Here is a 27884-nt window from a genome sequence, read left to right as displayed (position 1 = left end):
TAAAAATTTGTATTTCTTTTTATTTATTCAAGAAAAATATTTTTATTCACTCTTTCACTGCTGAGCGGATCACCAGGACACAGTCACCGGTATGTCAGAAGGTTCTCCGGAAGTGAAAGGCATGAAATGACAGACAAGGAGAAATGACTGACAAAATAAAAACCAAAACAACAAAATATTATAATTAAAAAAAAATAAAGTACCAAGAATCATTATCTTCCCCCAAAACTACTTCCCCCTCGTAAACGTTAAGCAGTAAGAGATTGTCTGAAAAGGTAAGTCATCTTCAGGTTACAGGTTAAGGCAATGTAAGCGTCGGGTTACATAAAAAATAACGAAGTCTCTTCAGAATTGGGGTGGGGAGGGGGTTGGTTTATTCTGTGGGACAAGCAGGGGCAATATTAAAACACTAGGCCAAGCGTGGGAGGAGACCGGAGAGGTTATACGTCCTTCTGCGTTTGGATGTAAGGTGGGGGAGGGTCCTTCTCCTTTTCTGGCATCTTTATGGCCATCTCATACGTTGGTAGGATGTACTGCAAGAGAAAAAGTATTGGTTAGTGCAATAATCACTATTAAAATCATGGGCTCACATTTTTCCTGACAAAATAAAAGTCAAAAAGGGTGGTTTCTGGCGGTTTGGTTACACCACCCATCGGATGCTACTATAACGTGAGGTCTATCTGTCCACGCAGAGCTCGGTTGCGGTTGGACTGGGTCTGTGGCTCCTCTCCTTCTGAAGTTACTGCCCTGAGATCTTCTGGTTCTTCTCAAGTGTCCATTGTGCCTGTACTATCCTCCATTTCTCCAGCATCTACTCCTCCTGCCAGGAGATGGAGCAGAGCAACTTGAGTAGAACAAGAAGAAGGTCGGAGAAGCCGAATCAGAGAGCGAAAAGGACTGGTACGCGAGTCCTGCAAGTATGCTCGTTACCATACGCTAAACGCGCCTGCTGATCCTGATGTGCCTACTCTTCATTAGCGATCAGGGTGTAAAATCTCAAAGCAATGGAGTATCCTTATGAAGAACACTGGATATTGAATAAATGCTCATCATCTACTACCTTCCACTCACTTCCATGATCTCAGTTTTCCCCAACAGATCAAAGAGGAACCATCACAACGACAACCCCCATGATGTCTAGTGCACTGTGGCTTGAACTCAGTGTTTATGGGTGGTCTCAAACTGTCTGCAGCCTTTAGATCAGGGATGCTCAACCTGCGGCCCTCCAGCCAGGGCTGTGGAGTCGGTAGATAAATGGTCCGACTCCTCCGTTTTTGGTACTTCTGACTCAGACTCCTTTGTATTTAATATGCGAATGTCATTACCACAGAACTACTGGCTAGGAAGCCGCTGTCTTCTCCTGTGTGTGCTGATCTTCTGCTGAAGATAGGGCAGTGGGGGGATCCAGGAAGGGGCATTTATTGTAAAACATGATTTCCCCAGTAGAATCCCATAGTCATGATTAAAGTTTAAGCTAGCAATCGAGTTTACAAGTTTTTATAGCCTTAGCTGAATGACAGCAGTTTTTCAAATGGTTTACAGCTTCAGTCTTGAGCTATTGACTATCCGTTCCCGTCACTTATAAAAGTGTCTCTAGTCCTGCAAAAAACATTTACTTAATCAGTTATTAACAGCGGAACACAACACAATGGAAAGTATAAGGCCTCGTTCACACTTCAGTGTTTGGTCAGTGATTTGTGAGCCAAAACCAGGTGCAGCTCTAAACATAGAACAGGAGCAGATCTTTCCCTTCTACCTAATGTCTATGGAGGCTCCACTTCTGGTTTTGGCTCACAAATCACTGATGGAAATCACTGACCAAACACTGAAGTGTGAACTAGGCCTAAGTATTGCCGCTCCTTAACTGTGCGTTGCGTGCCATATGGTGAAGCATGTGAAAAGCATGCTTCTTCATGGTCACTTAACGTGTTTGTTTTGCGGTAACGTGACGCACTACATGCATTGGCCTTTATTCTTACAGTAGAAAAGTACCGTATTTTTCGCAAAAGTGGGGGAAAAATAGCAGTGCGTCTTATGGGGCAAATGCTACGACCGTCCGGTGAATAGGCTGAGAGGGAGGAGGGGCTGGGGGCCGGCATCTGTTTCTGTAATGGCAGCGGGGCCCGATGCAGTCACTGTATTCTACTACACCCACAGACCACCATTAGTTCAAAACCCACCAAAAGCACACCTTTTGGTTCAAAATATTTTTTTTCTTATTTTCCTCCTCAAAAACCTAGGTGCGTCTTATAGGGCGAAAAATACCGTAATTAATTATAACTTTTTGTGAATTGGGGCATTTAAACTTGCTTTTTTATTCCAATTTAAATCTAGTAGGAGTCGGTTCATTTTTTGCCGACTCAGACTCCACAGCCCTGCCTCCAGCTGTTGTAAAACTACAACTCCCACAATGCCCTCGTGTAGGCTGATGGCTGTAGTCTGTTCTAGCATGCTGGGAGTTGTAGTTTTGCAACAGCTGGAGGGCCGCAGGTTGAGCATGCCTGCTTTAGACCCAATAAGAACAACCTTGCTCTCATCTGGCCATAGAATGTTGCGCCGCTTCTTTTTAAGCCAGTCAATGGGGGACATTTACTAAGCATGTTGCATTATGGCGTAAAGTGCGGCAAAAGAATGGTGTCTGGAGTTGCGCCAAATATATCAATTGTTTTCTCCAGAATTTTCACCACAAAGAATGCATCACGACAGAAAGGAGTTATAAATGTCAAAGTGGGCAGATCCATCAAATTGGCGCATATTACGCCTCATTTATCATCCTCTTATCGGCAGAATTGGCTCAAATTGTTGCGGACAATGAAGCCAGCTTATGTGGTGGCGTTTTGTGTAAAAAGTCGCATTTATGGCAGAAAGAGGCAACTTGTCAAAAAGTCGCATTTATGAAAATAAAAAACTTGTGAGAACAAGTGATAGGCAAGTATCAAAATAGGATGATATAAATGAGCTAAACAGGGGTTTGTCAGTAAACTGACATTCAACAAGAACACAAACGTCCCGAGCCCAAGACAAAAGTCGCAATTTACCACTGGAAATGTCGCAAGTGTGTTTTAAAAGTGCAGTCTGGAAGGATTGGCTGAAACGGTGAGTTTTATTTTAAAAAAGTTGCATTTTTATGCTATTGGCATTAAAATGTCGCAAATCAGGGGAAATAGGCAGATAATCAAGTTTATATTTAAAAAAAAAAGGCATATTTTAAAAAGGGCCATGCACCTTGTGATACAGAAGGTGAAACAAATCAGCACTTTTCTTTTGTAATGTTAGTATTTTTTTGGTGCAAATTATGTCATTATTGATAAATGTCCCCCACTGTGTTCTTTGGCAAACTGTAACCTTTTTGGTACTTTACGAGGGTTTATTGCAAATAGTTTGGCTTCACGTAAGCGTCTCGATTGTTTCAGTTCTCAGAGGTAACTGAAGATCTTCTAGGATTTCCCTGGAGCTGATCGGATGCTTGTCATTCTATGATCTACACGGATGGTAGGATTTATTTTCCTACCACGCGTTTTGGGTTTTGTTTGACATTTTAGCTGAGCAGCCAATTATTTTCTGCACTTCTTTCTAGGTTTTCCCCTCTCCAATAAACTTCTTGATCAAAAGTTTAAATCAATTACACTCAATTAGCAGCGCGCATGTCATGACGGTTGATTCTGTTAGTTGCCCATTACTTGGCTACACCTAGCAGTGCTCCAGACAAAAAAAATATTAAAATCTCAAGGAGCCATTGGCTCCTAATCTGAAAAATTTAGGAGCCAAATGAATTTTTTAGTCGCCAAATGTAAAATACATACAAATTATAATAAAAAAATAAAAGGCTTGTCTGGCTACAGTGCGGGGAAAGCGGACTGGGGTGACGTTACGCAGTCCGGCATGCTGCCCAGGTGTGGCATGGCACAGTAGGACCCATCCCTTGCGGCTCTTTAGCGTACAGGGGCCCCAGTGAACACTGAACAGACGCGACCACTCTGGGGTTCACCTGAACCACCCTACTTCCTTGGTGTAAGAGCAGCTCAGTCAGCCCCAACTCCGGCCCCAGCTGGCTGAGCAAGGCCTACAGCTGAGCCCATAGCCGGTAGTTATCCAGGCAGTTAAAGGGAAGGGCAGACTTCATGGGCCCCCTTGTAGGGAGGCTTCCAGTAGGGCCCTATTGGGATTGTAGTAGGGGGGCTGTAGCCGGTAAGTGGGCCCATAGTTTGGGAAGGTGCATGATCAGAGTCCTGCAAGGAGCAGGTGGGCTGCGGCTGCGCGGCTGCCCCTTATATCAGCCTAACGTTACTTTAACGACCAGCAGCCCTGCAGCCTTAACACCTTCACTGCCAGCCACACCTGAGCCTCCCCAGTGTGGTGGCATCTCCACATCGTAGGCTGTACAAATGGCGGAGTGCTCCCTCATACCGCTGCACGTGCACCAACTGATGGAACTGGTCACAATCGCACTTATCAGGCTCACACCAGAAAAGGTTCCCCCCCAATTCAGCATAAAATAGGAGATGCGCAGTAAAAGTTAGGTAGGTAGGCGGGGGGGGATACTGGGCAGCGGCAGCCATTAGCAAGTGGCGAGGTGATCAGTCATCTCACCACTTGCTAATGTTAAGTATGTAAAGGGTTAATAGGAGCCCCACGCTGGTCAAGACACTAAAAAGCCAGTGAACCATATATCTCTTTCAAAAGTCCGTGCTTAGTAGGAGGGGAGGTTATCTCCTTCTACTAAGCACGGATTATTGAGAGATATGGTTCACTGGCTTTTTAGTGTCTTGACCAGCGCGGGGCTCCTATTAACCCTTTTACAATACCGGATCAGTCTTTCCGGTTGTCATCCAGAAAAACAGATCATACACATATATATTATATAATATTTTTTTTTTTTTACAGATTTAATGGTCTGCACATGCGTGGACGGAAAGAACGGATCCGTTTTGCCGGAACACTTGGGTCCGGATCCAGCATTAATGCATTTCAATGGAGATTCGGCATTCCAGAACAGAACTCAATACCGCAAAAGAAAAACGCTAATGTGAAAGTACCCTTAGACTGCTATTATTTGGCACATAACTGCATATCCATCTGTAGTTACCTGAGGAGGGGTCTCAAAGGCGGGGTACACGGCAATCTCTGGCATGTTCCTGTTATTGATGTACTTGTAGCAGTTCCACACACAGTTGATCAGGTAGGCCTGGACATAGAAAACACAAGAGGGTTATGCTTGTTGGATCGTGGGGCAGCTGGGCAGGTTCTCTTAAAATCTCATCTACGTTGCTGGTACTGTAAAATACTGTGACCTTGCGGTATCCACAGAGCATCCATAACACCCGATAACACTGAGCCGAAGCAGCAGGTAACCACGGCCCATGGTGCAATGCCTGGGAAGCTCTCTACATAGCAACAGCGTCTTTTGAGCCTTACCTTGAGAATAATTATTAAAGTCCCAGAGAACAGGACAATGAAGAGGAGCAAGCTGGAGTCCATTGCAAGCAGGTCATCTTTATATGGGAAATCCGGCTGGAAGAGAAACAGAGTAATAAATATAATACCAGTATACTCACAGACTGGAGAAACAGGGAATCTTAAAACCAAGGAACACGTTCCAGTTCTCACTAAACCCGCAGTCATGTTTGGGTATTTCTCTACTTCTGGGAGATTGGCTTCAGGACTCCCCCCCGACAGACATTTCCAGGAATGGTTTCCATTGTGACAACCTTTTCTTATCCCTTTTTTAATTTGTTAATGGAAGGTGAGACTACAACTTCGCCATCAAAGACCAATACTTCTTAGGCCCCATTCACATGTCCACAATTTCGTTCCCCATTAAAAAAAAAAAAAAATAGAACATGTCCTATTCTTGTCCGCAATTGCGGACAAGTATAGGCATATTCTATTAGTGCCGGCAATGTGCAGTCCAAAAAATGCGGAACGCACATTGCAGTATCCATGTTTTGCGGATCCGCAAAACATGTTATGGATGTGTGAATGGACCCTTATGGTGATGCCCATGAACCAGCTTTATTCTAAGGTGTGTTTTTTTTTTTTTTGCCACCTTAGGCCTTGTTCCTACGTCCGTGTACTCCACGGCCGTCACACTGATGTCCTGAATTTAATGGCTCTGTTCAGATGTCCGTTTTTCAGGACCAAACATGCCCAATAATGTTTATAGGTCTGTGAAAACCACAGACAGGACACGGATGCCATCAGGGTTGAGTCTTTTTTTTTATGGACCGCTGCATGGAAATGCTCTGGAAACTCACTTTTCGGTCTAGTAAATGCTTGAGAAAAATGGATGACACATGGAGGGCAAAAACCTCACATGGCAGGGGCACGGTCACAGACGTGAATAAAGCCTTAGGCCTATTGCACACGACCGTATAGCTTTTTCAGTGTTTTGCGGTCCGTTTTTCATGGATCCGTTGTTCCGTTTTTTGTTTCCGTTGTGTTTCCGTTTCTGTTCCGTTTTTCCGTATGGCATATACAGTATACAGTAATTACATAGATAAAATTGGGCTGTGCATAACATTTTCAATAGATTGTTCAGGAAAAAACGCAACTGAAACGGAAGACATACGGATGCATTTCCGTATGTGTTCTGTTTTTTTTGCGGATCCATTGACTTGAATGGAGCCACGGACTGCGATTTGCGGGCAATAATAGGACATGTTCTATGTTAAAACTGAACGGAAAAACGGAAACGGAATGCATACGGAGTACATTCTGGTTTTTTTTGCGGAACCATTGAAATGAATGGTTCCGTATACGGAACGCAAAAAACGGCCAGTAAACGGGAAAAAAAAAAAAAACGGCCGTGTGCAATAGGCCTTAGAGTTAGGACCAGTTAAACGACCAGTTGCAGGTATGGAGCCAGTCAGAGAAAGCTGATGGTCCCGGAGGGAAAGTAGAGGCAGTAAATGAATTAGGCTACTTTCACACTTGTGTTGTTAATTCTGGTATTGAGATCCGGCAGAGGATTGCAATACCGGAATTAAAGAGATCAGTTTTGATTTTGCACATCAGGATGCATCCGTTACGTTAAGATGCGGTTGTGAGACAGTCACTAAATACATTGAAAGTCAATCGGTGACAGATCAGTTTTTTTGTAGGCTCGCCATTGACTTACATTGTTGTCAATGACTGATCCGTTTTTAAGGCCAGACACAAAACCACAGCTTGCAGCAATTGTGTGTCTGGTCACAAAACGGTACGGAAGACGCCCTGATGCATCCTGAACGGATCTTTTTCCATGGTGAATGCATGAGGACTAAACTGTTTTCTTCCGGTTTTGAGATCCTCTGCCGGATCTCAATACCGGAAAACACCACAAGTGGGAAAGTAGCCTTAGGCCCCTTTCACACAAGCGAGTTCCACGACTTGACTCGCAGCGTGTTTCTGTAAGAGCTCCCGCCCTGACCTCCCAGCAGTGTCGGGATCGGATAGCATTATGTTGCTTTATGATGCTACGTAGCCCTTAGAGGTCTGAAATGTATTATAACACTGACATAATGCTGTCAGTGTTATGCAATACATTCCAGAACTTTAAGGGTTACATAACCCTGACAGCATTATGTCAGTGTTGTAATACATTTCAGACCTCTAAGGGTTACGTAGCATCATAAACCAATATAATGCTATCCGATCCCGACCGTGCTGGGAGGTCAGGGCGGGAGCTGTCGCAGAAACATGCTGCGAGTCGTGGAACTCGCTTGTGTGAAAGAAGTCTTAAAGAGGAACTTTTTATGGGTCCAGACATTCTGAAATAACTAGCAGGTTATGTAGGGCAAAGTTCGCCCGCTGTGCCCCCCGTTCGCATTTCCCGCCTGATATGCTAATTAATAGCATCGGTACAGGGAGGAGGAGACGGCCCTGTTTCTCAGTAGGCGGCACCTTCTCCCTGGCTGTAGCGCTGTCCAATCACAGAGTCATAGCCAGGGAGAGAAAAAAAATAAAAAAAAACACACCACACAACAACAACTCACCTTCTCCCTGGCTGTGACAGGTTTATGGGACAGCAGAAGCTGACAGGAAGAGAGAATGGAGACTGGCACGTGCACACCCTGTCTCCCCATACAGATGATCGTGGGGGTGCCGGGTGTTGGTACCCCCGCCAATCTGATTTTGATGACCAATCCTGAGGATAGATCATCAGCATCTGATCGCCGGGGGTCCGACACCCGGGACCCCCGCCGATCAGCAGTTTGAGAAGGCAGCGGCACTCCAGCAGTGCCACAGCCTTCTCACTGTTTACCGCAGGCCCAGTGACGTCACGACTAGTATCACTGGCCTGGGCGGGGCTAAGCTCCATTCCCTTGAATTCAGCTTTTCCTAGGCCATGTAATGTGAATGGGGCTGAGCGGTGGCACCAAGCACAGCTGCAATAAAACGTATGGCGCTGTACATGGTTAGCAGATGCCTTCTCAAACAGCTGATCAGCGGGGTCCAGGGTGTTAGACCCCCACCGATCAGATACTGATGACCTACCCAGAGGATAGGTCATCAGAGGATAACAACTCTCAGAAAACCCCTTTAAACAAGGAGGTTGACGTATTCAATGTGGTTGTCTGATTGGTAACCCCAAGAACCCTGATCTCCACTTAATATTCTATTTTTCTAAAGATTTCAACATGGACTACAACACAGGAACCATTACAGACAGCAGATTACACTTACTAATTGCTCCAAATAGTCCTTAATTCCCGGCAGGTATGTGAGGGAGCTGATGGCGAGCAGGCACGTGAGGGCGAAATCAAACAGCTGGTAGCAGAAGAAGGGAATCAGCCAGCCGCCGCGGTGCTGCAGGGGAAAGACAGGTCAAGTCGTGTATCACCACCCCCACCTCAGTACATGTCCCAGTCAGGGGATTTTGAGGAGGATCTGACAAACGAAATATCAATATGGATTTTAACATGTCTTATGGAAAACAAGCAGTGGACAGAGGTGTCCGGCAGTGGCTTACTCCAATTTACCCCACATGCATGGTCAGCTGAGCCAAGTGTAGGGGGTTCTGGAGGTGCAAGACTAGCGCATGTTCAGACGCTTGCAGAAATTCCTGTGACATCTAAATGGGGCTGTTTCTGAAACACGTGCATGCATTTACATAAGCCCCATGGGACAGCTGCAGAAAGGTCTCTAAAAAAAAAAATACTGTGTGTGACATGGAGACTGAGTGGTCAATGAAAGTTCCTATTGAGCAACTGCAGAGAAAATGTGAGGAGTTCAAGGGTCATTCCCATCTGGACACTTATGGCATATACAAAGTATGTGTCATAAATGTCCACCTCTGTGACCTGCGCTTACCGAGGGTGCCTTCTTGTGGTAATTTGCAGGACTCTCCGTGCACATTATAGGACTTTTGAAAATAGCGGACTAAGCGTGCTTGTATATACTGAAGTGATTGGAGAGAGCCACCTCTCCATCCCTTTCAGCATAAGACAAGGTACAATTTTAAAGATGAGAACTGAACTATGACGAGTGTTCATAAGGTCAAAGATAAGAAGCCATCATCTGAGCAGCCTAACAGGAAGCATATGACTGGATAGAGCATGCTAATAGAGAATCTCAAGGCTGTACAGAGAAAGAGGCTCATTTTTAATAAATTTTAGCTCAAAATGAGTACAATGCCATAATAAGACAAAGTGTCCCTAAAAAGGTGTATATAGACTTTAGTTGCCATCATGTGGGTACTCACTGTGATTGCTCCGTAAACCATCATTGCACTCATTGTAAACATCAGCAAGGATATGGCAAAAAGGACACAGGCGTTTTCTGCAAAATAAGTCAGCGGGACGTTACACAGGAAGAAGGACAAGCACACCACACATTTCTTAGGCCACTTTCACAATAGTGTTTAGGGTTTCCATTTGTGAGATCCGTCTTGGGGTCTCACAAGCGGTCCAAAACGGATCAGTTTTGCCCTAATGCATTCTGAATGGAAAAGTATCCACTCAGAATGCATCAGTTTGCCTCCGTTCAGTCACCATTCTGCTCTGGAGGCGCACACCAAAACACTGCTTGTAGTGTTTTGCTGCCCGTCCTGGGATGTGGAGCCAAACTGATCCGTCCTGACACACAATGCAAGTCAATGGGGATGGATTCTTTTTCTCTGACAACAGAAAACGGATGAGTCCCCCCCATTGACTTTCAATGGAGTTCATGACGGATCCACCATGGCTACAGAAGACATAATACAACCGGATCTGTTCATGACGAATGCGTGCGGTTGTAATATTGTAACGGAAGAGTTTTTGCAGATCCATGAATGATCCGCAAAAAACGCTAGTGATAAAGGTAGCCTTTCACGCCGATTGACCCTATTAACACACTTATGTCCACGGCATCCCCCCTATTAAAACTGTTCTTACCGTTAGTTCCCTGCTAGCATCATTCGTCCCAAAAACATTTTTATTCTGTATGCAAATTAGGCTGTGAAAGTGCCCAGGGCGGCCTTACAACAGCCGGTGCCCAGGCCCCTGGGTCATTTTCATACCAATTCACTCCCCCTCCTCCGTGTCTGCCCGCCCTTGGTCTCTTCTCTATCTTTCCTCCTACTGTCCGTAATCCCACGCATGCGCCGATGAGCGCGATATCGGCGCGTGCGCATTGAATGACCACAGTCTGGCCGGGGCATCACAGTTTACTGTGCGCATGCGCCGGCCCGGGCCTAACTTACGTTCTTGCCGTGATCACAGCATCACGGCAAGAACGTAAGTTAGGCCGGTGCACAGTAAACTGTGATGCCCCGACCAGACTGTAGTCATTCAATGCGCACGCGCCAATATCCTGGTCATCGGCGCATGCGCGGGATTACGGACAGTAGGAGGAAAGATAGAGAAGAGACCATGGGCGGGCAGACGCGGAGGAGGGGGAGTGAATTGGTATGAAAATGACCCAGGGGTCTGGGCACCTTCACAGCCTGTTTTTGGGACGAATGATGCTAGCAAGGAACTAACGGTAAGAACAGTTTTAATAGGGGGGATGCCGTGGACATAAGTGTATTAATAAGTTAATAGGGTCAATCGGCGTGAAAGACTCCCTTTAACTACAGTTGAGGGCGGCTACAGTTTGTTACAATGTATCAGTCTAGATTTCTAATTTGAGCTAAACATTGTAGCATCACAAGACAAATGCCAAGTGTTTCGTGATTTTTTTTTTAAAAGTTTTTTTTAAGTTACATTTTTTCTGGTGTTTAAGTGCTATAGAAGCCTTTGCATTTTAAAAACAGAAAAGATACTGACCTTCAAAAACCAAAAACTATAAAGAATGCACAATATTTTACTATAGAAGCAAAAATGTGTTGCATATATGTGAAATGGGATGTCTGAGGGCTCATGCACACGACCATGGTTTTGGTCTGTAGCTGATCGGATGCAGACCCATTCACTTCAAGGCCACCTCATTACAATCAGTGGGGATCTGGCGGTGAACTAGAGAACAGTGCAAATTCTGACAAAGGAGAGCAGTGTCAAACGCTGCTGAACGCAGTGACGGGTGTCTACTTGCAGTTTAGGCTACTTTTACACCTGCGTTCGGTGCGGATCCGTCTTGTATCTGCACAGACAGATCCGCACCGATAATGGATCCTAGCGCCAAGTCAATTCTGGATAATGAGTTCTGCGAGTAAGAGTAGCATGAATACTGCCGCTCCTCCCTATGCTTAGCCCTCCAAAAGGACCCACATAACAACGGGTGGCTGGAGTGAACTTATCAAGAGACTTATCCAAACATATTAAAGTCTCCAATCATTAGTACGGGAACATTAGGGAATCTCGCTGGTGTAAGACGGGGGAATTAGAGATATATATATCTATACTAGTCTCAACCTGAACTGAAAAAAAAGAGCAAATCTTCCCATATCATCAATACCTGTGTCTCTAGCCACGAAAGGAATGTTTCTATGGCTGAGAATGCTGACTCCACGCGCGGGAGCGGTATAGGTGGAACGAAACTCATGGCCCATCCACACTTTATCTGGAGTTAGGTGTGTCTCAGACAGAGGATTGCAGCTTGGTATGTTTGTAGAGCATGGAAGAGAGCGCGTCTTAGAAGACTGGCCGATTCCCCTTACATTTCACTCAAAAATCTTAAGGGTACCCATCACCAAACCAGTTCCACCACACCATTCTCCTGCTGCTGCTGCTGCTGCTGCCGCCTACCCCCGGGAAGCCACAATATGGCCCAACATCATATACTTAGTCGCGCCCCCCCCCCCCTCTAAACCAAAACACAAAACAGACATTTCTCTCTATGTTACCTGAACCCTTAGTGTATACAAAACCACCAAGACCGACAATAGACCTGTTCCTGAAGTACTACTTGGCTTCGGGCCCTGACTTTCCATATTACTGTAACCCCGCCATACTGTAGAACAACCTTAAACTGTCAAGGCCGAGGATCGAAAGGGGCCCGGCCCCCCCCTCCCACCCCGAACATAAGGGCACTCCCCAATCAAGCTCAGCAAGGATATAACTATGAGGAACTAGTACATGTCCCTTTGGTCCTCAGCGACTCAGACCACCTTTAGATATAGAATATGAAATTATATATTAGTTTTATTTTTTTCTTCAGGCGTTGCCACGGAGATCCAGCCATTGATACGCCGCATCCGGATTGTCGAACATATGCGTCTTCCCTTTCGCCACCACTCTCAATCTGGCAGGATATATCAGAGTAGGGTAGTTGTAGGGCTCTCTGCTGTTTATTGACGTCTAAGAAACGTGCTCTCCTTTTCTGGACTTCCGCAGAGAAAATGCGATGTCCACTTATAGTAAGATCTGCACGGTCTCTTGCGCCTTTTAAAATTGCATCTCGATCTCTAAAATGCAGGCTCTTAATCAGCAAAGGCCTTGGCGGTGCCCCTGGTGGTGGCGGGCGGAATGGTACGCGTGGGCCTGCTCAATAGCGAAAAGCGGAGACCGCAAAACACTGAAAAAGCCATACGGTCGCGTGAAAGAGGCCTAAGTCTGCAAATCGCGGAACCCAGCCGAGTGCATGCTGCCATTTTTACTCAAAAACGGACAATAGGACATGTTCTATTTTTTAGTGGGGCCGCAGAACGGACATATGGATGCAGATAGCACGCGGTGTGCTATCCGCATCTTTTGCAACCCCATTGATATGAACGGACCCGCATTCAATCCAATTTTTTTTGTGTATTGGTTGCCAAGCCATTCATCTCAATGGGGCCCCAAAAGATGTAGACAGCACACCCATGTGTCCTTTCCACAGCCCCCATGCACACAGGCGCAGTTTTGGTCTAAAGCCTCGGGATCTAAACCAGATTTTTCGGTGACATGTTTTCATCCCCCTTACACCCCCTGTATTGGCATTCATATCGGAGAGGACCAACCCCTTTAGAGGGTCATTTTTAACAACACATTGGAGCGGCTGTCCTAGATGATAAAAGCTCACCGGCCACTTTCTCCGAGGCATAGTAGTTCCCAATGACTTCATACTGGATGTCCACTGTAGGCACGGTATCGGGGTGAGTGACTTTCACAGTCAGAAGTATTCCCATGAGCAGGTTGACCACCTGAAGGCAAGAAAAGAGGAATTTGGTTAAAACCTATAAAACATGCAGGTTACATGGGTCGTTCGATATCAGATTTGCTGTGAGAAGGGATATACCCCAGACAACAGCGGTGTATAGGGAACGTGACACTAAATGTGAAGATCTGATCTGCGGATACATAACGATACAGTGCAAATTACCAGCGAGTGTGGAATCCCAACATCTCACCCTGGAAAATTACTGCTAAATACTCCCAGAATTACTCAACATTCATTTCGGTAGTTATTAATTTGTTAGCTTTTATGAAGAGTAGTGTGAATATGAAGTTTTATTCTGCTCCTGCCCTCTGTATTGAGCTGCTTTATAGCCCTTACCATCTGTTCTAAGTGGCAGCTGCTGCAACGATTTCCTGTCACAAGCAGCTCAAAGCAGAGGGCACTTCACAATGAAGATCCACTTCTTGGACACTTAAGCAGAAATAAAACTTCATATTCACACTACTCCCATGTAATATCCACAGTCCTCCACCTATCCCTGGAGTGCTGCCCTGCCGCCCCCATGCTACCAGCATGCAGCAGCCACAAATGGTTGGAATTATGGAAACCGCATTGCAACGGCCGCTCGGCTGTTTCCGTAGTCCTGGCCATCTCTGGCCGCTGCATGCAGAAGGGCCAAGGCCAGGGCTGCCCCTTTAAGATTGTGTTGCACCATTCTGACTATAGAAAACCGAACCAGAAGGGTTGTCCCATAGCCATACGAGGTACGGTGTAGCTGGCCAGCAGGCCTAGCGCGGTGTCACTGCAGCTGCCTATTATTCTCCAGTTCCCAGGCAACAATCTCATATCTGTAGGGGAAACACGTTATGAAACTAAGTCAATAAACCCGCCCGCACCAGCAAAACCAACAAAGACAGACAGTGACTGACGCGGAGGAATCTGGCCAGACTGCATTTCCTGGACCGACCACGGCCTGGGAAATGTGAACTCAAGGCGCCATAGTGATCTAGGATGCTGCGAGCTCCAGCAGGTCTAATGTCCCCTACGGGAACTCACAGCGGCAGATAGGACTATGACAAAGGCACAGTCAGGGAAAGGAGGCCGTCACACAGCGTTTCACAGACTGCCCACCAAAACCTACAGGTCTTCCGGGTTTAGACTCAGTCCGCCACCAATGCACGCCGAATTCCACGTTGGTTATACATGGATTTGGACGCCGATTTCTCACCATGCAAGGCAAAGGGCGACATCCTGAAAATAATCTGCCACAAAACTAAAGTTGTGAAAAAGAAAGGAGCAAGAGTGGAATCTCGTCGCTGGTACGGAGCGGCCGCTAGCAGGGGAGCGCTTTTTATATTATGAACATAGCTTTCCAGGGCCCAGCTAAAATGGTGACAGTCCTGAAATGGAGATTTCACTTTCTCCATTGCAAAGTGTGAAATCCACGGCGGATAAACCGCAGCATAAACCTTCAGTTCTGTACTGCCGACCCAACCACGCTGTGGATTTAGATGCAGAAGGTGAAGTGCGGTTCTTAAAGGAGTTTTCCCTCCATCGTCAGGATATGCCCCCATTGTCTGACAGGTGCGGGTCCCACCCGCACCTACACCGAGAACAGAGCCCCGAATGTTGTGGAGGGCGCAATGTGCTCCATTCATTTCTATGGGGCCACTGAAGTTAGCCGTCGGCCCCCATAGAAATGAATAGGAGCGGTGGCCGGGCAAGCGCAGTATGCTCCCATTCTCTATGGGAAGAGCGCCTGGTAAGATTAATTCGGCCACCACCTTCCCTGCTCCATTCCCAGCGAGGGGACCCGCACCTATCAGACAATGGGGACATATCCTAGCGATATGCCCCCATTGTCTCAGATGGGAATACCCCTTTAATATCTCATCCACTTTCCAGGTATTGTACAATGCTGCAGACTTGCCGTAGCATATCCCGAATCAAGAGATGTTGTCTGGCAAGTTAAAAAAAACGAAAGAAAACCCAGAATGGCTTGTCCACTACTAATCCACATCTGAAACCCCTGTAACTACCTTGCTCCTGTAGTCCGCCCCGTCCTCTCCCCAGGCTGCAGTAACAGCGTATTGCTCTGGCTGCAGCAGCAAAGTCCTACATACCGCTGCAGCTAAAACTGTACGTCCCCGGCTGCAAGCTGCTGGATCGGAGGGGGCTGGAACAGCAAGGCTAAAGGGGATTGATTGCCCTGTAACCATGGATACGCTGTGTTCTTCCTGGGCCAGTGACGTCACATTCATTGCTCACGTGGCCTAGCCACAGCTCAATCCCATTTAAGTGTATGTGCACTCTTCCGCCGCATGCTCTGCCTTTACATCGTCTTGTTAGTTGCATTATCATTGCATTTTTGGCTGTGTGTCAGGCGGTTTGATGGTGTCTTTTGGTGCTCCAGTATATTGGTTTATATTTCTCTTGTGGATTGTTTATGTATAGACTTAACGGTGTGGTAGCACTGTATTGGGTTTTTCTCTAGTTGTCTCCTGACGAACCTAATCTATATGGGGAAACGCGTCGAGACGAGAACCTTTAATTGAATCTGGGTCACATATGGAGCTGCGGCCAGTCACAGCGACATGCCGCCAGGTGACCTCGCCGCTAAGGCTAGTGAGCGGCTGTCTTGGGACTGCAAGCATCGCTGAGAGGAGCCTCTTTACCGGAAACGCATGGTAGGAGAGTGGATTTCTTTTAGGTACAGCACAGAACTGGTCAAGTGTAAGAAGGGGTTGTCCGTTTTTTTATTATATATATATATATATATATATATATATATATATATATATATATATATATATATATATATATATATATATATATATATACACACACACACACACACACACTCAGGATAGATCAGCAATATCAGATCGGTGGGGGTGCCAGAGGTCCTCCTCCACTTAAAATATGACTAAGGGGTTGTCTGCTTTTTTATATTGATGACCTACCCTCAGCAGGTGTCTGACTCCAAGCACCCCCACCGATCAGATGTTTGAAGAGAAGGCACTGCTCGTACAAGCGCTGCCTTCTCATCATTGTTTACCTGCTCGCTGTCGCCACTGCAGTGGTGAGCAGGTGCAGTTACAACTATGGCGCCCCCATTAACTTCAATGGGATGCAATATGTCTGAAGGATCTCATTTATCCAGGTCATGGTATACCTGTAAAGAGTTTCAATGGGATGGCTCTATGGAGGCATAGAACGCCATCGTTGTAATTACACCTCCTCACCTCGGCGGTTGTGACGGCGAGCAGGTAAACGATGAAAAGAGGGCACCATTCTTATGAGCTCTTCTTTCTCTTCAAACAGCGGGGGGGTGGGAAGTCGGGTTGCCATGTGATGTTAAAGGGGTTGTCCAGCATTTAGTAAGTGGTCGCTTGTCCTCAAGATGATGGACAGGGGTTCAACACCCTGCATCACCGGCACTGGAGCTACACCGCATTGTCAGCATTGTAGTGAACCGCAAACTACGCTGTAGAAACCAGTGTCAGGCAGCTGCTGCCAAGGCCAGTAAGATAATGGGTTGCATCAAAAGGGGCATAGATGCCCGTGATGAGAACATAGTCCTGCCACTTTACAAATCACTAGTCAGACCACACATGGAGTACTGTGTACAGTTCTGGGCTCCTGTGAACAAGGCAGACATAGCAGAGCTGGAGAGGGTTCAGAGGAGGGCAACTAAAGTATTAACTGGAATGGGGCAACTACAGGACCCAGAAAGATTATCAAAATTAGGGTTATTTACTTTAGAAAAAAGACGACTGAGAGGAGATCTAATTACTATGTATAAATATATCAGGGGTCAGTACAGAGATCTATCCCGTCATCTATTTATCCCCAGGACTGTGACGAGGGGACATCCTCTGCGTCTGGAGGAAAGAAGGTTTGTACACAAACATAGAAGAGGATTCTTTACGGTAAGAGCAGTGAGACTATGGAACTCTCTACCTGAGGAGGTGGTGATGGTGAGTTCACTAAAGGAATTCTAGAGGGGCCTGGATGTATTTCTGGAGTGTAATAATATTACAGGCTATAGCTACTAGAGAGGGGTCGTTGATCCAGGGAGTTATTCTGATTGCCTGATTGGAGTCGGGAAGGAATTTTTATTCCCCTAAAGTGGGGAAAATTGGCTTCTACCTCACAGTTTTTTTTTGCCTTCCTCTGGATCAACTTGCAGGATGACAGGCGAACTGGATGGACAAATGTCTTTTCTGAGCCTTATGTACCATGTAGTGCAGGGCGCGCGCTGCACCCACTGCCTCCTGAGGATAAGCCATCACTTACTGAAGGCTGGACAACCCCTAGAAACACATGCAAGAGCTCAGCCAGTGCAGAACATCGCACACCGCTGTGGCAGCGTCCCTCTACATACACCGGACCCTGAGGGTAGTAGTCCATTCAGAAAGTCCTGCCAATTGTTTTCTCTAGTTCAATCACACCACAGCATCACATTACTGACAGAAACCAGTCCCACTGCATTCATCAGTCACGAGTGTCCAGAAAATACCATCATCAGAAGTCAATGGAATATAAAAATGACTTCAAACAGATTCATTCTGATCCTTGTCAGAAAGTAGGGTTAAAATATAAAATTCATACAATTTCAAGAAAAACGTAATTTATTAGCCTACTACGCTCACATGCCACATCCGCTGGTAGTTTTTGCCGCAGTCTTACAAAATCGTGGAAACATGGAGCATGTTTGTCACCGCGATGGAAAACTGTGGCAGAAGTCGCAGCAGGCGTGAAGTGCTCCGTGTCTACGGCAAATGGTCCGTCTGAATGAAAGCTCAGAAAGAGAGTCGCGGAGTCTGGCCAGCTTCAGGCCTCCCCACATACAGGTGGTCTCCGCACACCGCTCACGTAGCCACATTCACACATCGGTGGTTTTCCCACAGAATGCGGCTCTCTTTTCGCCCACGATTACGGATCCCTCACCCACATTATAGTCCATGGGTCAGTGAAAACCGCAGAAACATGGATGTGCTTTTCACGAGTTAAAGGGGTTCTGCACTTTCAATTAACTGATGATCTATCCTCTGGATAGATCATCAGCTTCTGATCGGCGGGGGTCCGACACCCGGGACCCCCGCCGATCAGCTGTTTGAGAAGGCAGCGGCGCTCCAGCAGCGCCGCGGCCTTCTCACTGTTTACCGCCGGGCCGCCCGCCCACTGACGTCACGACTTGTATCAACTAGAGTGGGCGAGGCTAAGCTCTGTTCACTTGAATGGAGCTTAGCCGCGCCCACTCTAGTTGATACAAGTCGTGACGTCAGTGGGCGGGCGGCCCGGCGGTAAACAGTGAGAAGGCCGCGGCGCTGCTGGAGCGCCGCTGCCTTCTCAAACAGCTGATCGGCGGGGGTCCCGGGTGTCGGACCCCCGCCGATCAGAAGCTGATGATCTATCCAGAGGATGGATCATCAGTTAAATGAAAGTGCAGAACCCCTTTAATGCTAGGAGATGCTCATAGCAGTATATGTGGTATAGGGATGGCACGGGGAGGGTAAAGAGCGGACACACGGCTTCTTTATGGACATCTTCATGGATGCACCACTGACCGTCTTATCACGGATGTCATGGCGTGAATATCTCCCTATGTACTGCAAAAAAAATAATTTTGTGGTGAAAATCCGCAACATAAAATCGCCATCCTGTGGATTTACAGTTTACACAACTGGTTCAATTGCAGACAAGAATAGGACATGTTCTTTTTTTTGCGGAACGGATGTGCGGTTGCAGACAGCACATTCCGACCCCATTGAAAATTAATGGGTCCGCACCTGTTCTGCAAAATTGCGGAACGGATGCGGACATGTGAATGGACTCTAAGGCCTCATGCACACGACTGTTGTTGTGTTCCGTTCCGCAAAATGGGGTTCCGTTCTTCCGTGATCTGTTTCCGTTTTTATTCCCGTGTGTCTTCCTTTATTTTTGGAGGATCTCCAGACATGAAGGAAAGTAAAAAAAAAGTCTAAGTCAAGTTTGCTTGAAAATGATAGAAAAAAAAACGGACACGGATGACAATCTTGGTTTTTTTTACGGACCCATTGACTTGAGTAGGTCCGCGTACCGTTGTCCGTCCAAAAAAATAGGACAGGTCATATTTTTGGGACGGACAGGAAACACAGATCACGGACGACAAACGGTGCATTTTCCGAGTTTTCAACGGACCCATTGAAAGTCAATGGGTCCGCAGAAAATCACGGAAAACGGAACAACGGACACAGATGAACACAACGGTCGTGTGCATGAGGCCTAAGGCCTCATGCACACGACCGTTGTGTGCATCCGTGGCCGTTGTGCCGTTTTTTTTCACGGACCCATTGACTTTCAATGGGTCCGTTGGGGGGAAAAAAATAAAATAAAAAATAATCAGAAAATGCACCGTTTGGCAGCCGCATCCGTGATCCGTGTTTCCTAGCCGTGAAAAAAATATGACCTGTCCTATTTTTTTCACGGCCAACGGTTCACGGACCCATTCAAGTCAATGGGACCGTGACAAATCACGGATGCACACAAGATTGTCATCCGTGTCCGTGATCCGTGTCCGTTTTTTCCTATCATTTCAATGGCAAACTTGACTTAGATTTTTTTTTTCATTTTTCATGTCCGTGGATCCTCCAAAAAACAAGGAAGACCCACGGACGAAGAAACTGTCACGGATCACGGACCTCGTTTTTGCGGACCTTAAAAAAAAACTGTCGTGTGCATGAGGCCTAAGGCTATTGTCACACTTGCGTTGTTGTTTTCCCGGTATTGAGATCCAGCAGAGGATCGCAATACCAGAATTAAACGGATCTGTTTTGATTTTGCACACCAGGATACATCCATTCGGTTAGGATGCAGTCGCGTGAAATAAATATAAAAAAAAAAAAAAAAAAAAAAAAAAAAAAAAGGATCGGTCACCAAATACATTGAAAGTCAACACTGACTTACAAATTTTTTCAGCGACGGATCCATTTTTTCCCGTTTTTACGACCGGACACAAAACCACAGCTTGCAGCGGTTTTGTGTCCGGTCACAAAACAGAATGGAAGACGTCCTGATGCATCCTGAACGGATCTCTTTCCATTCAGAATGCATGAGGAGTAAACGGAAACTTTATTTTCTGGTATTGAGATCTTCTGCCGGATCCCAATACCAGAAAACACCACCACAAGTGTGAAAGTAGCCCAAGGCCTCATGCACAGGAACGTTGTTTGGGTCCGTATCTGCCACATTTTTTGTGGCTCGGATGCGGACCCATCCACTTCAATAGGGGCCGCAAAAGAGGCGGACAGCCCTCCGTATGTCCGTTCTGCGGCCATGTAAAAAACAAAATAGAACATGTCCTATTCTGGTCCATATCACAGTCAAGCATAGGACTGGTCTATTGAGGGCGGAACGCACATGGCCGGTATCTGTGTTTTGAGGGTTTGCGATTTTCAGATAGCAAAACACAGTACAGCCGTGTGCAAGAGGCCTATTCACCTGCGATCCACTCCAGCACAGAGGATCCCTGTACACCAAGCAGCACATGACCACTGAAGCCAGTGAATGGCTGCAGCGGTACACGTGATGTTACACTTAGATCCACAGTGGAAGCATCGGTGTCAGGACCTTCCGTGCTGGAATGGAGTGTCCGGGAATATGCAAGTGGCTTTTTTTTCTCTTCGTAAGGCTACTTTCACACTAGCGTTTTTCTTTTCCAGCATAGAGTTCCGTCACAGGGGCTCTATAGCGGAAAATAACTGATCAGGCATATCCCCATGCATTCTGAATGGAGAGTAATCCGTTCAGGATGTCTTCAGGTCAGTCATTTTGACTGATCAGGCAAAAAAGAAAACCGTAGCATGCTATGGTTTTATCTCCGGCGAGGAAGGAAAAAAAAAAAAAAAAAGGGACTTGCCGGATCCGCCATTCAAAATACCAGATCCGTCCTTCCGGTCTGCGCATGCGCAGACCTTTAAAAATTAGATAAAATAAATACCGGATCCGTTTTGCCTGATGACACCGGAAAAACTGATCCGGTATTGCAATGCATTTTTCTTTTTCAGACTGATCAGTCTGAAAAATGCCTGATCAGTCAGAAAAAAAATGACATGCGTCTGCATACAGTTTGCAACTGAACTGCCTGCATCAAACAGCGCAAGTGTGAAAGTACCCTTAGGCCTCATGCACACAGTTTGCAATTTGCAGCATGAGGCCTAAAGGAGAGAGGGGGGGGGGGGGGGGGGGGGGGGGGTGAACCCACACACCTCAATGAAACTGGTTTTCACGAGAAGACTGCCCTGACTGGTTCTCTCCTCAAGGTTGTTACCTGCAGAGACCAGTGGCTCTGGGGCAAAGTCAAGGCCTTACTAGACTACGAGCCCTGCACCCCCACCCTTCAATCAGGAGCATACTCAGTCTAGGAATCGCCCTCCAGGTCATACACAGCACCACAACGGCTCATGAGGCTGCGAGCTCCGGCCCGACTCTGCGTCCACTACACCGCGCTCCAACCGTCGGTACAGCAGACCCCGCGGTCAGGCAGGAGCTCACAGCCCCAGCAATACAACATTGTGAATAGGAGTCAGAGGAGCAGCGTTCAGTGCGGCCGTCATACACCACGTGCTTCCCGGACCAAAAGAGTGTGTGAAACTCGCCCTAGGAGAATTAACCCTCTGCAGTGGATTTTCTATTTCTGAGAAGCGGCAGAACGGGACCTGATACGGGTGAGCCCACACTGGGCGGCACAGACACGGCCATGACGCAGCTGAAAATCGTACAGAGTCACTGTTAGATGGCCTCGTGATTTTGCCAAAAAACATCTGTGTCATTAGTAAATCCGCAGTCATCTACCAACCAACTTAGAAACCAACGGGGGTTTTCTACCATACTGTCGCCCGTGTGGCCTCACCCTACGGTGTTACCCCTTTATTTTGGAGCATTGTTAGCGGTTTTAAATGGCTCGACAAACCCTCTGCCCGATCTGCTAAGAGTGTTAACTGGCTGCTGACTGTAAGGCCTCATGCACACAAACATCCCCCCTGTTTACGTTCCGTTTTTTGCATTCCGTCATTTCAATGGATCCACAAAAAAAAAACCAAAAAAAAAACGGAAGGCACTCGGACGTCAGCCGTATTTTTTGCGGACCGCAAAATACTGAAAAAGCCATACGGTCGTGCGCAAGAGGCCTAATGGCGGTGTGGTTTGCCTGATGGCGGGTTTACACGATGCTATTGTGCCAATTATGCTTGCTTTTTATTTGTTAACGCGTTTCCCTGTAAAAACTGCGCAGGCAATTCCCACGCTGCGATTACAGAAGTGCAGCAATAGTGGTAAAACACGTACATTTTTAAAGAGGCAACGCGTAACCCTGCCCTAAAGCCGCCCAGCCTTTTTTTTTTTTTTTTGCGGATTGCACACATTTCTGAGGCGCCACAAAAAATAAAAAGCGGAAACACACAGATACTATCCGTGTGCTGTCCGCATCTCTGAGGGCGGGCTGCAAATTATAGATCCTGTCCTATTCTCCTCCATTTTGCAGACAAGAATACAGTTGCAGGATGCACATGGACCGCATCTGTATTTTGCGGATCCGCAACTTGCGAGCCTCAAAATGGATCCGGTCGTGTGGAGGAGGCACCCCCGCTTCTGGTCCCATCTGTGACTCTCGCTTCCCCTTTCCTAGACATGCACCGATGGGTGACGGTTAGGCGGCTCCTGACATGTGCCAACCACATCCATGGAGGTCTCTGCTGCTCTGCACTGGTCACCATCATAACCAAACTGGTCACCTACGGCCTGGCCCCCATCCTACGCACCGTACAATTCAATTATCTCCCCCCCCCCCCGAATATATCCGCATGCTTTCTATAGGATCGTTTAGGGGCATCCAGTGAATGGCAGCAGACATGCAAAATGAGGATTTCACATTCAGAAGAGAATCAGACATCAGTCTCTTGAGTTTCTCCCAATGCTTTTAGGTTAGCATCAGTCTGGAAAGGACTCCCTGCGAGGCTGCCAACGACGTCATTCAATACAAAGCAAGGAACAATGGACAATGTCCGTGAAAATGTCACCGCTAACCAGCCAACGAGCTCATGGGTAACAGAGGAAATCCTGAAATCTCCCCTATGGTAAAGTCTCTGCTTGCTGCCAGGGAATTGAAACATTGCTGCTCACAGGTACGTGGCTTGTTAAAGGGGATTCCTGCCCGATCGGTGGCAAGATAAGAATGTCTGCAGACCCCACCACTTGGTGCCTGCTCCTCCAGACTGCGAGGACAGAGCTGCTACTAAAGGACTTTCATGGACAAGATCTCCCCAGTCCCTCATCCAGGACACGAGGACGGTACTCAGAGCTCACTGTACAGGGGGACAAGGTGACGTCATGGGCAGGAGAAAACAGAACGAGCAGCAGAACGACTCTACTGGGGTGAAGGTCGGAGGACATTACACCGCCGTACATTGGCAGGTTACTGCAGACCTCAGCCCTCTATTATATTACACTAGGGGCCAACGCAACATGCCGAGAAGTCAAGATGAAGGTGCACGGATTAGGAATATGGCCCTCACTGCCCGCTGTAGACCCAGACTGTGCCATGGGGACCTTAATATATGTAAAAAAATAGATAAAAACACATGTCAGCAGGATCAACTCTATCAGACATGGTAAGGTTGATCCTGCTGATTAAAATGCTACTTATCGTGTGAAAATCGGTTGCGATGTTCTTTACGCAAATGAGAAGTTCAGTGAAAGAGGAGGCGTACGCCGCTACTGTGACTAGGCCCCTCCCCTCAGTGCCCCAGGGCTCTGCACCCTTTACTTTTGCACGGTTTGTGTTGTTCCTCACGAAAATCTGCGCGAATAAAACGCACGTAATCCGCATCGTGTGCAGGCAGCCTAAAGAAGAAGTCTTTTCTTGGGAGCGCAGCGACTGATTTTCACAATCCAGGAAATAGGATCAACCCTGCCAGGCAGTAGACCTGGTTTAATAGGGTTGATCCTGCTGAACAGTGCTCTTTCAGCATGAAGATACAGCGTCACAGTTATAAGTTAACATTAGTATTATGGATTTACACCACAGCTACAATAACGGCGATCGTCTCTTAGGGTACTTTCACATTAGCGTTTTTCTTTTCCGGCACTGAGTTCCGTCCTAGGGGCTCAATGCCGGAAAAGAACTGATCAGGCATATCCCCATGCATTCTGAATGGAGAGCGATCCGTTCAGGATGTCTTCAGTTCAGTCATGCTACGGTTTTATCTCCAGACAAAAAAAAAAAAAAAAAAAACACTGAAGACTTGCCTGAATGCTGAATCCGGCATTTTTCCCCATAGGACTGTATTAGTGCCAGGTCCGGCATTCAAAATACCAGAACACCGGATCCGTCTCATGCGCCGACCGAAAAAAAGTGAAAAAAAAAATAAAAAATGCTGGATCCGTTTTGCCGAATGACACCGGAAAGACGGATCTGGCATTTCAATGCATATTTTTTTTGATCAGTCCGTCGCCATACGTTCTGCCAGGTCCCTCTGCCACAAGGGTGAAAGTATAGACAACCCAAATATTGTTGGCTGAAGAGTAATATGTGCTGATAAACAGAGAACCTATATACTGCAGACATGTGTAGTAATCAATCTTTATTAATTAAAAGAGAAACGTAAATAGCAGAATGATGCGAGGATAATGTAACAAGTATAACGGAGACGCCATCGATCCTCAGATTGTAAATACAAATGGTACACGGGGCGAGGAGTCACCATCTCATTCCTCCCTTGGTCAGGATGGGCTGCTCCACTGTTTTGTATTGCTTGTTGCCTGGGGGTCAGTCATTGCTGGCAGTTCTGTGCCAACCTCCTTGCAACACTATTGCGACATTTGTGACATGTGGCGTTTCACATTGTGGCTCATCTCCTGTGTGATCACTTCTACGTAAGGCTGGCGTCTCCGTTATACTGGTTACATTATCCGCCTGCATGTTTACCACTATATGTAATCGCATCATTCTGCTATTTACGTTTCTCTTTTAATTAATAAAGATTGATTACTATACATGTCTGCAGTTATATAGGTTCTCACAGGTGTGAAAGTAGCCGAAAGTTACAGGACGGCAGGGATCTGCTGCCAAGAGCCGTCGTGTTCCCGGGGTATGCAAAATGGGCACAGGATAGCCCAGACAACACCGCAGGAGTCCTGTGCCCTCCCCCCCCCCCCCACTCATGTACACCAGTCCTGTGCCCTCCCCCCCCCCCACTCATGTACACCAGTCCTGTGCCCTCCCCCCCCCCCCACTCATGTACACCAGTCCTGTGCCCTCCCCCCCCCCACTCATGTACACCAGTCCTGTGCCCTCCCCCCCCCCACTCATGTACACCAGTCCTGTGCCCTCCCCCCCCCCACTCATGTACACCAGTCCTGTGCCCTCCCCCCCCCCACTCATGTACACCAGTCCTGTGCCCTCCCCCCCCCCACTCATGTACACCAGTCCTGTGCCCTCCCCCCCCCCACTCATGTACACCAGTCCTGTGCCCTCCCCCCCCCCACTCATGTACACCAGTCCTGTGCCCTCCCCCCCCCCACTCATGTACACCAGTCCTGTGCCCTCCCCCCCCCCCACTCATGTACACCAGTCCTGTGCCCTCCCCCCCCCCACTCATGTACACCAGTCCTGTGCCCTCCCCCCCCCCACTCATGTACACCAGTCCTGTGCCCTCCCCCCCCCCCACTCATGTACACCAGTCCTGTGCCCTCCCCCCCCCCATGTACACCAGTCCTGTGCCCTCCCCCCCCCCATGTACACCAGTCCTGTGCCCTCCCCCCCCCCACTCATGTACACCAGTCCTGTGCCCTCCCCCCCCCACTCATGTACACCAGTCCTGTGCCCTCCCCCCCCCCACTCATGTACACCAGTCCTGTGCCCTCCCCCCCCCCCACTCATGTACACCAGTCCTGTGCCCTCCCCCCCCCCACTCTCGTGTACACCAGTCCTGTGCCCCCCCCTCACTCTCATGTACACCAGTCCTGTGCCCCCCCCTCACTCTCATGTACACCAGTCCTGTGCCCCCCCCTCACTCTCATGTACACCAGTCCTGTGCCCCCCCCCTCACTCTCATGTACACCAGTCCTGTGCCCCCCCCCCCCTCACTTTCATGTACACCAGTCCTGTGCCCCCCCTCACTTTCATGTACACCAGTCCTGTGCCCCCCCCTCACTTTCATGTACACCAGTCCTGTGCCCCCCCCCCTCACTTTCATGTACACCAGTCCTGTGCCCCCCCTCACTTTCATGTACACCAGTCCTGTGCCCCCCCTCACTTTCATGTACACCAGTCCTGTGCCCCCCCTCACTTTCATGTACACCAGTCCTGTGCCCCCTCACTTTCCTGCCCCAGTAGCAGCTGCCCCCGGGCTCTCACTCTACATGAAGTGTCACTGCCGCCCGCCGGCCCTTACCATGTACTTGGTGCCCAGGATGATGGTTCCGGTCCGGACATGACAGCAGCCGCAGCACCGAGTGCTGTACAGCCGGTCCCGGCTCCGCTTCACATTCATGCTGCGTAGATCTCGTCCTCCGTTATCGCTTCTTGTCGGGCTCAGCAGCAGACGTCACACGTAACGTCCTCCGACAACTTCTGTAAGGCGGGGCCTGAAGACTTCGGGCGCCATGTTTGAAAACGGCAACAATAACGCTTCCTAGATACGAGCCGCCATCTTGGAAATGGGAAAAATCTGTTATTCTGTCCGATGACCTTCCGTGTTGTCGTAGCGCGCTTTTTGGCCACAAGGTGGGGCTGCTCTGTGGTTCTGCTGACGATGGGGGTAGAAAGTTGTGTCTTCTGTACAGAACTTTCTGAAAGTTATGACTGGTTATGATATGGCTGACTTTAGGAAGGGGGAGGGGGAGCAAATGTCAATCTCATCTTGCAGCAAAAAGAGCATAAATTAAAACCTGCAACATATCGCTTTATACCGCAGATCTCCACCGTAGATTTTACTCTTTGCAATGCTTTGTGAGAAATCTGCAGTCTTTTTTGCGACAAAAACCCATGTAAGGCTACTTTTACACCTGTGGCAGAGGATTCCGTCAATCCGGACACAGACATCTGACAAATGCATTGAAATACCGGATCCGTCTCTCCGGTATCATTCAGAAAAACTGATCCGTCAATCAGAAAACTGCAGCATGCTGCGGTATTTTCTCCGGCCCAAAAAACGTAAGAGGGACTGAACTGATGCATACTGAACGGATTGCTCTCTATTCAGAATGCATTAGGATAAAACTGGTCAGTTTATTTCCGGGATTGAGCCCCTAGGACGTTACTCTATGCCGGAAAAGAATAACGCTAGTATGAAAGTAGCCTAATTCATTTGCCAGATCTGTGGCAAAATCAGTAGCAACGCTTT

At 47.6% G+C, this 27884-nt stretch overlaps 1 protein-coding gene across 1 annotated transcript; it reads right to left on the bottom strand.

Moving 5' to 3' along the window:
- On the bottom strand, nucleotides 1-27091 carry LAPTM4A (lysosomal protein transmembrane 4 alpha). The gene is made up of 7 exons (XM_044291927.1): nucleotides 26934-27091; nucleotides 13402-13522; nucleotides 9683-9759; nucleotides 8665-8787; nucleotides 5416-5511; nucleotides 5087-5185; nucleotides 1-533 (listed from the first exon to the last, which is right to left on the bottom strand). Exons 1-7 carry the CDS (start codon nucleotides 27030-27032, stop codon nucleotides 441-443), a joined length of 708 nt encoding a protein of 235 aa, XP_044147862.1. The 5' UTR covers nucleotides 27033-27091; the 3' UTR covers nucleotides 1-440.
- Between the last annotated feature and the right edge of the window lie 793 nt (nucleotides 27092-27884).

This window comes from Bufo gargarizans, chromosome 4 (genome assembly GCF_014858855.1).
Source record: "Bufo gargarizans isolate SCDJY-AF-19 chromosome 4, ASM1485885v1, whole genome shotgun sequence".
In the NCBI taxonomy this organism is placed as follows: Eukaryota; Metazoa; Chordata; class Amphibia; order Anura; family Bufonidae; genus Bufo; species Bufo gargarizans.
This window is presented reverse-complemented; position numbering and strand designations above follow the sequence as displayed.

Excerpts from the sequence above, each read along its gene's own strand:
- LAPTM4A (XM_044291927.1), bottom strand. The coding sequence starts at position 27,032 with ATGAATGTGAAGCGGAGCCGGGACCGGCTGTACAGCACTCGGTGCTGC. Across the intron at positions 13,523-26,933 it reads TCCTGGGCACCAAGTACATG|GTGGTCAACCTGCTCATGGG; the intron begins GTAAGGGCCGGC and ends TCTTGCCTTCAG. Across the intron at positions 8,788-9,682 it reads TGGTTTACGGAGCAATCACA|CACCGCGGCGGCTGGCTGAT; the intron begins GTGAGTACCCAC and ends TTTCCCCTGCAG.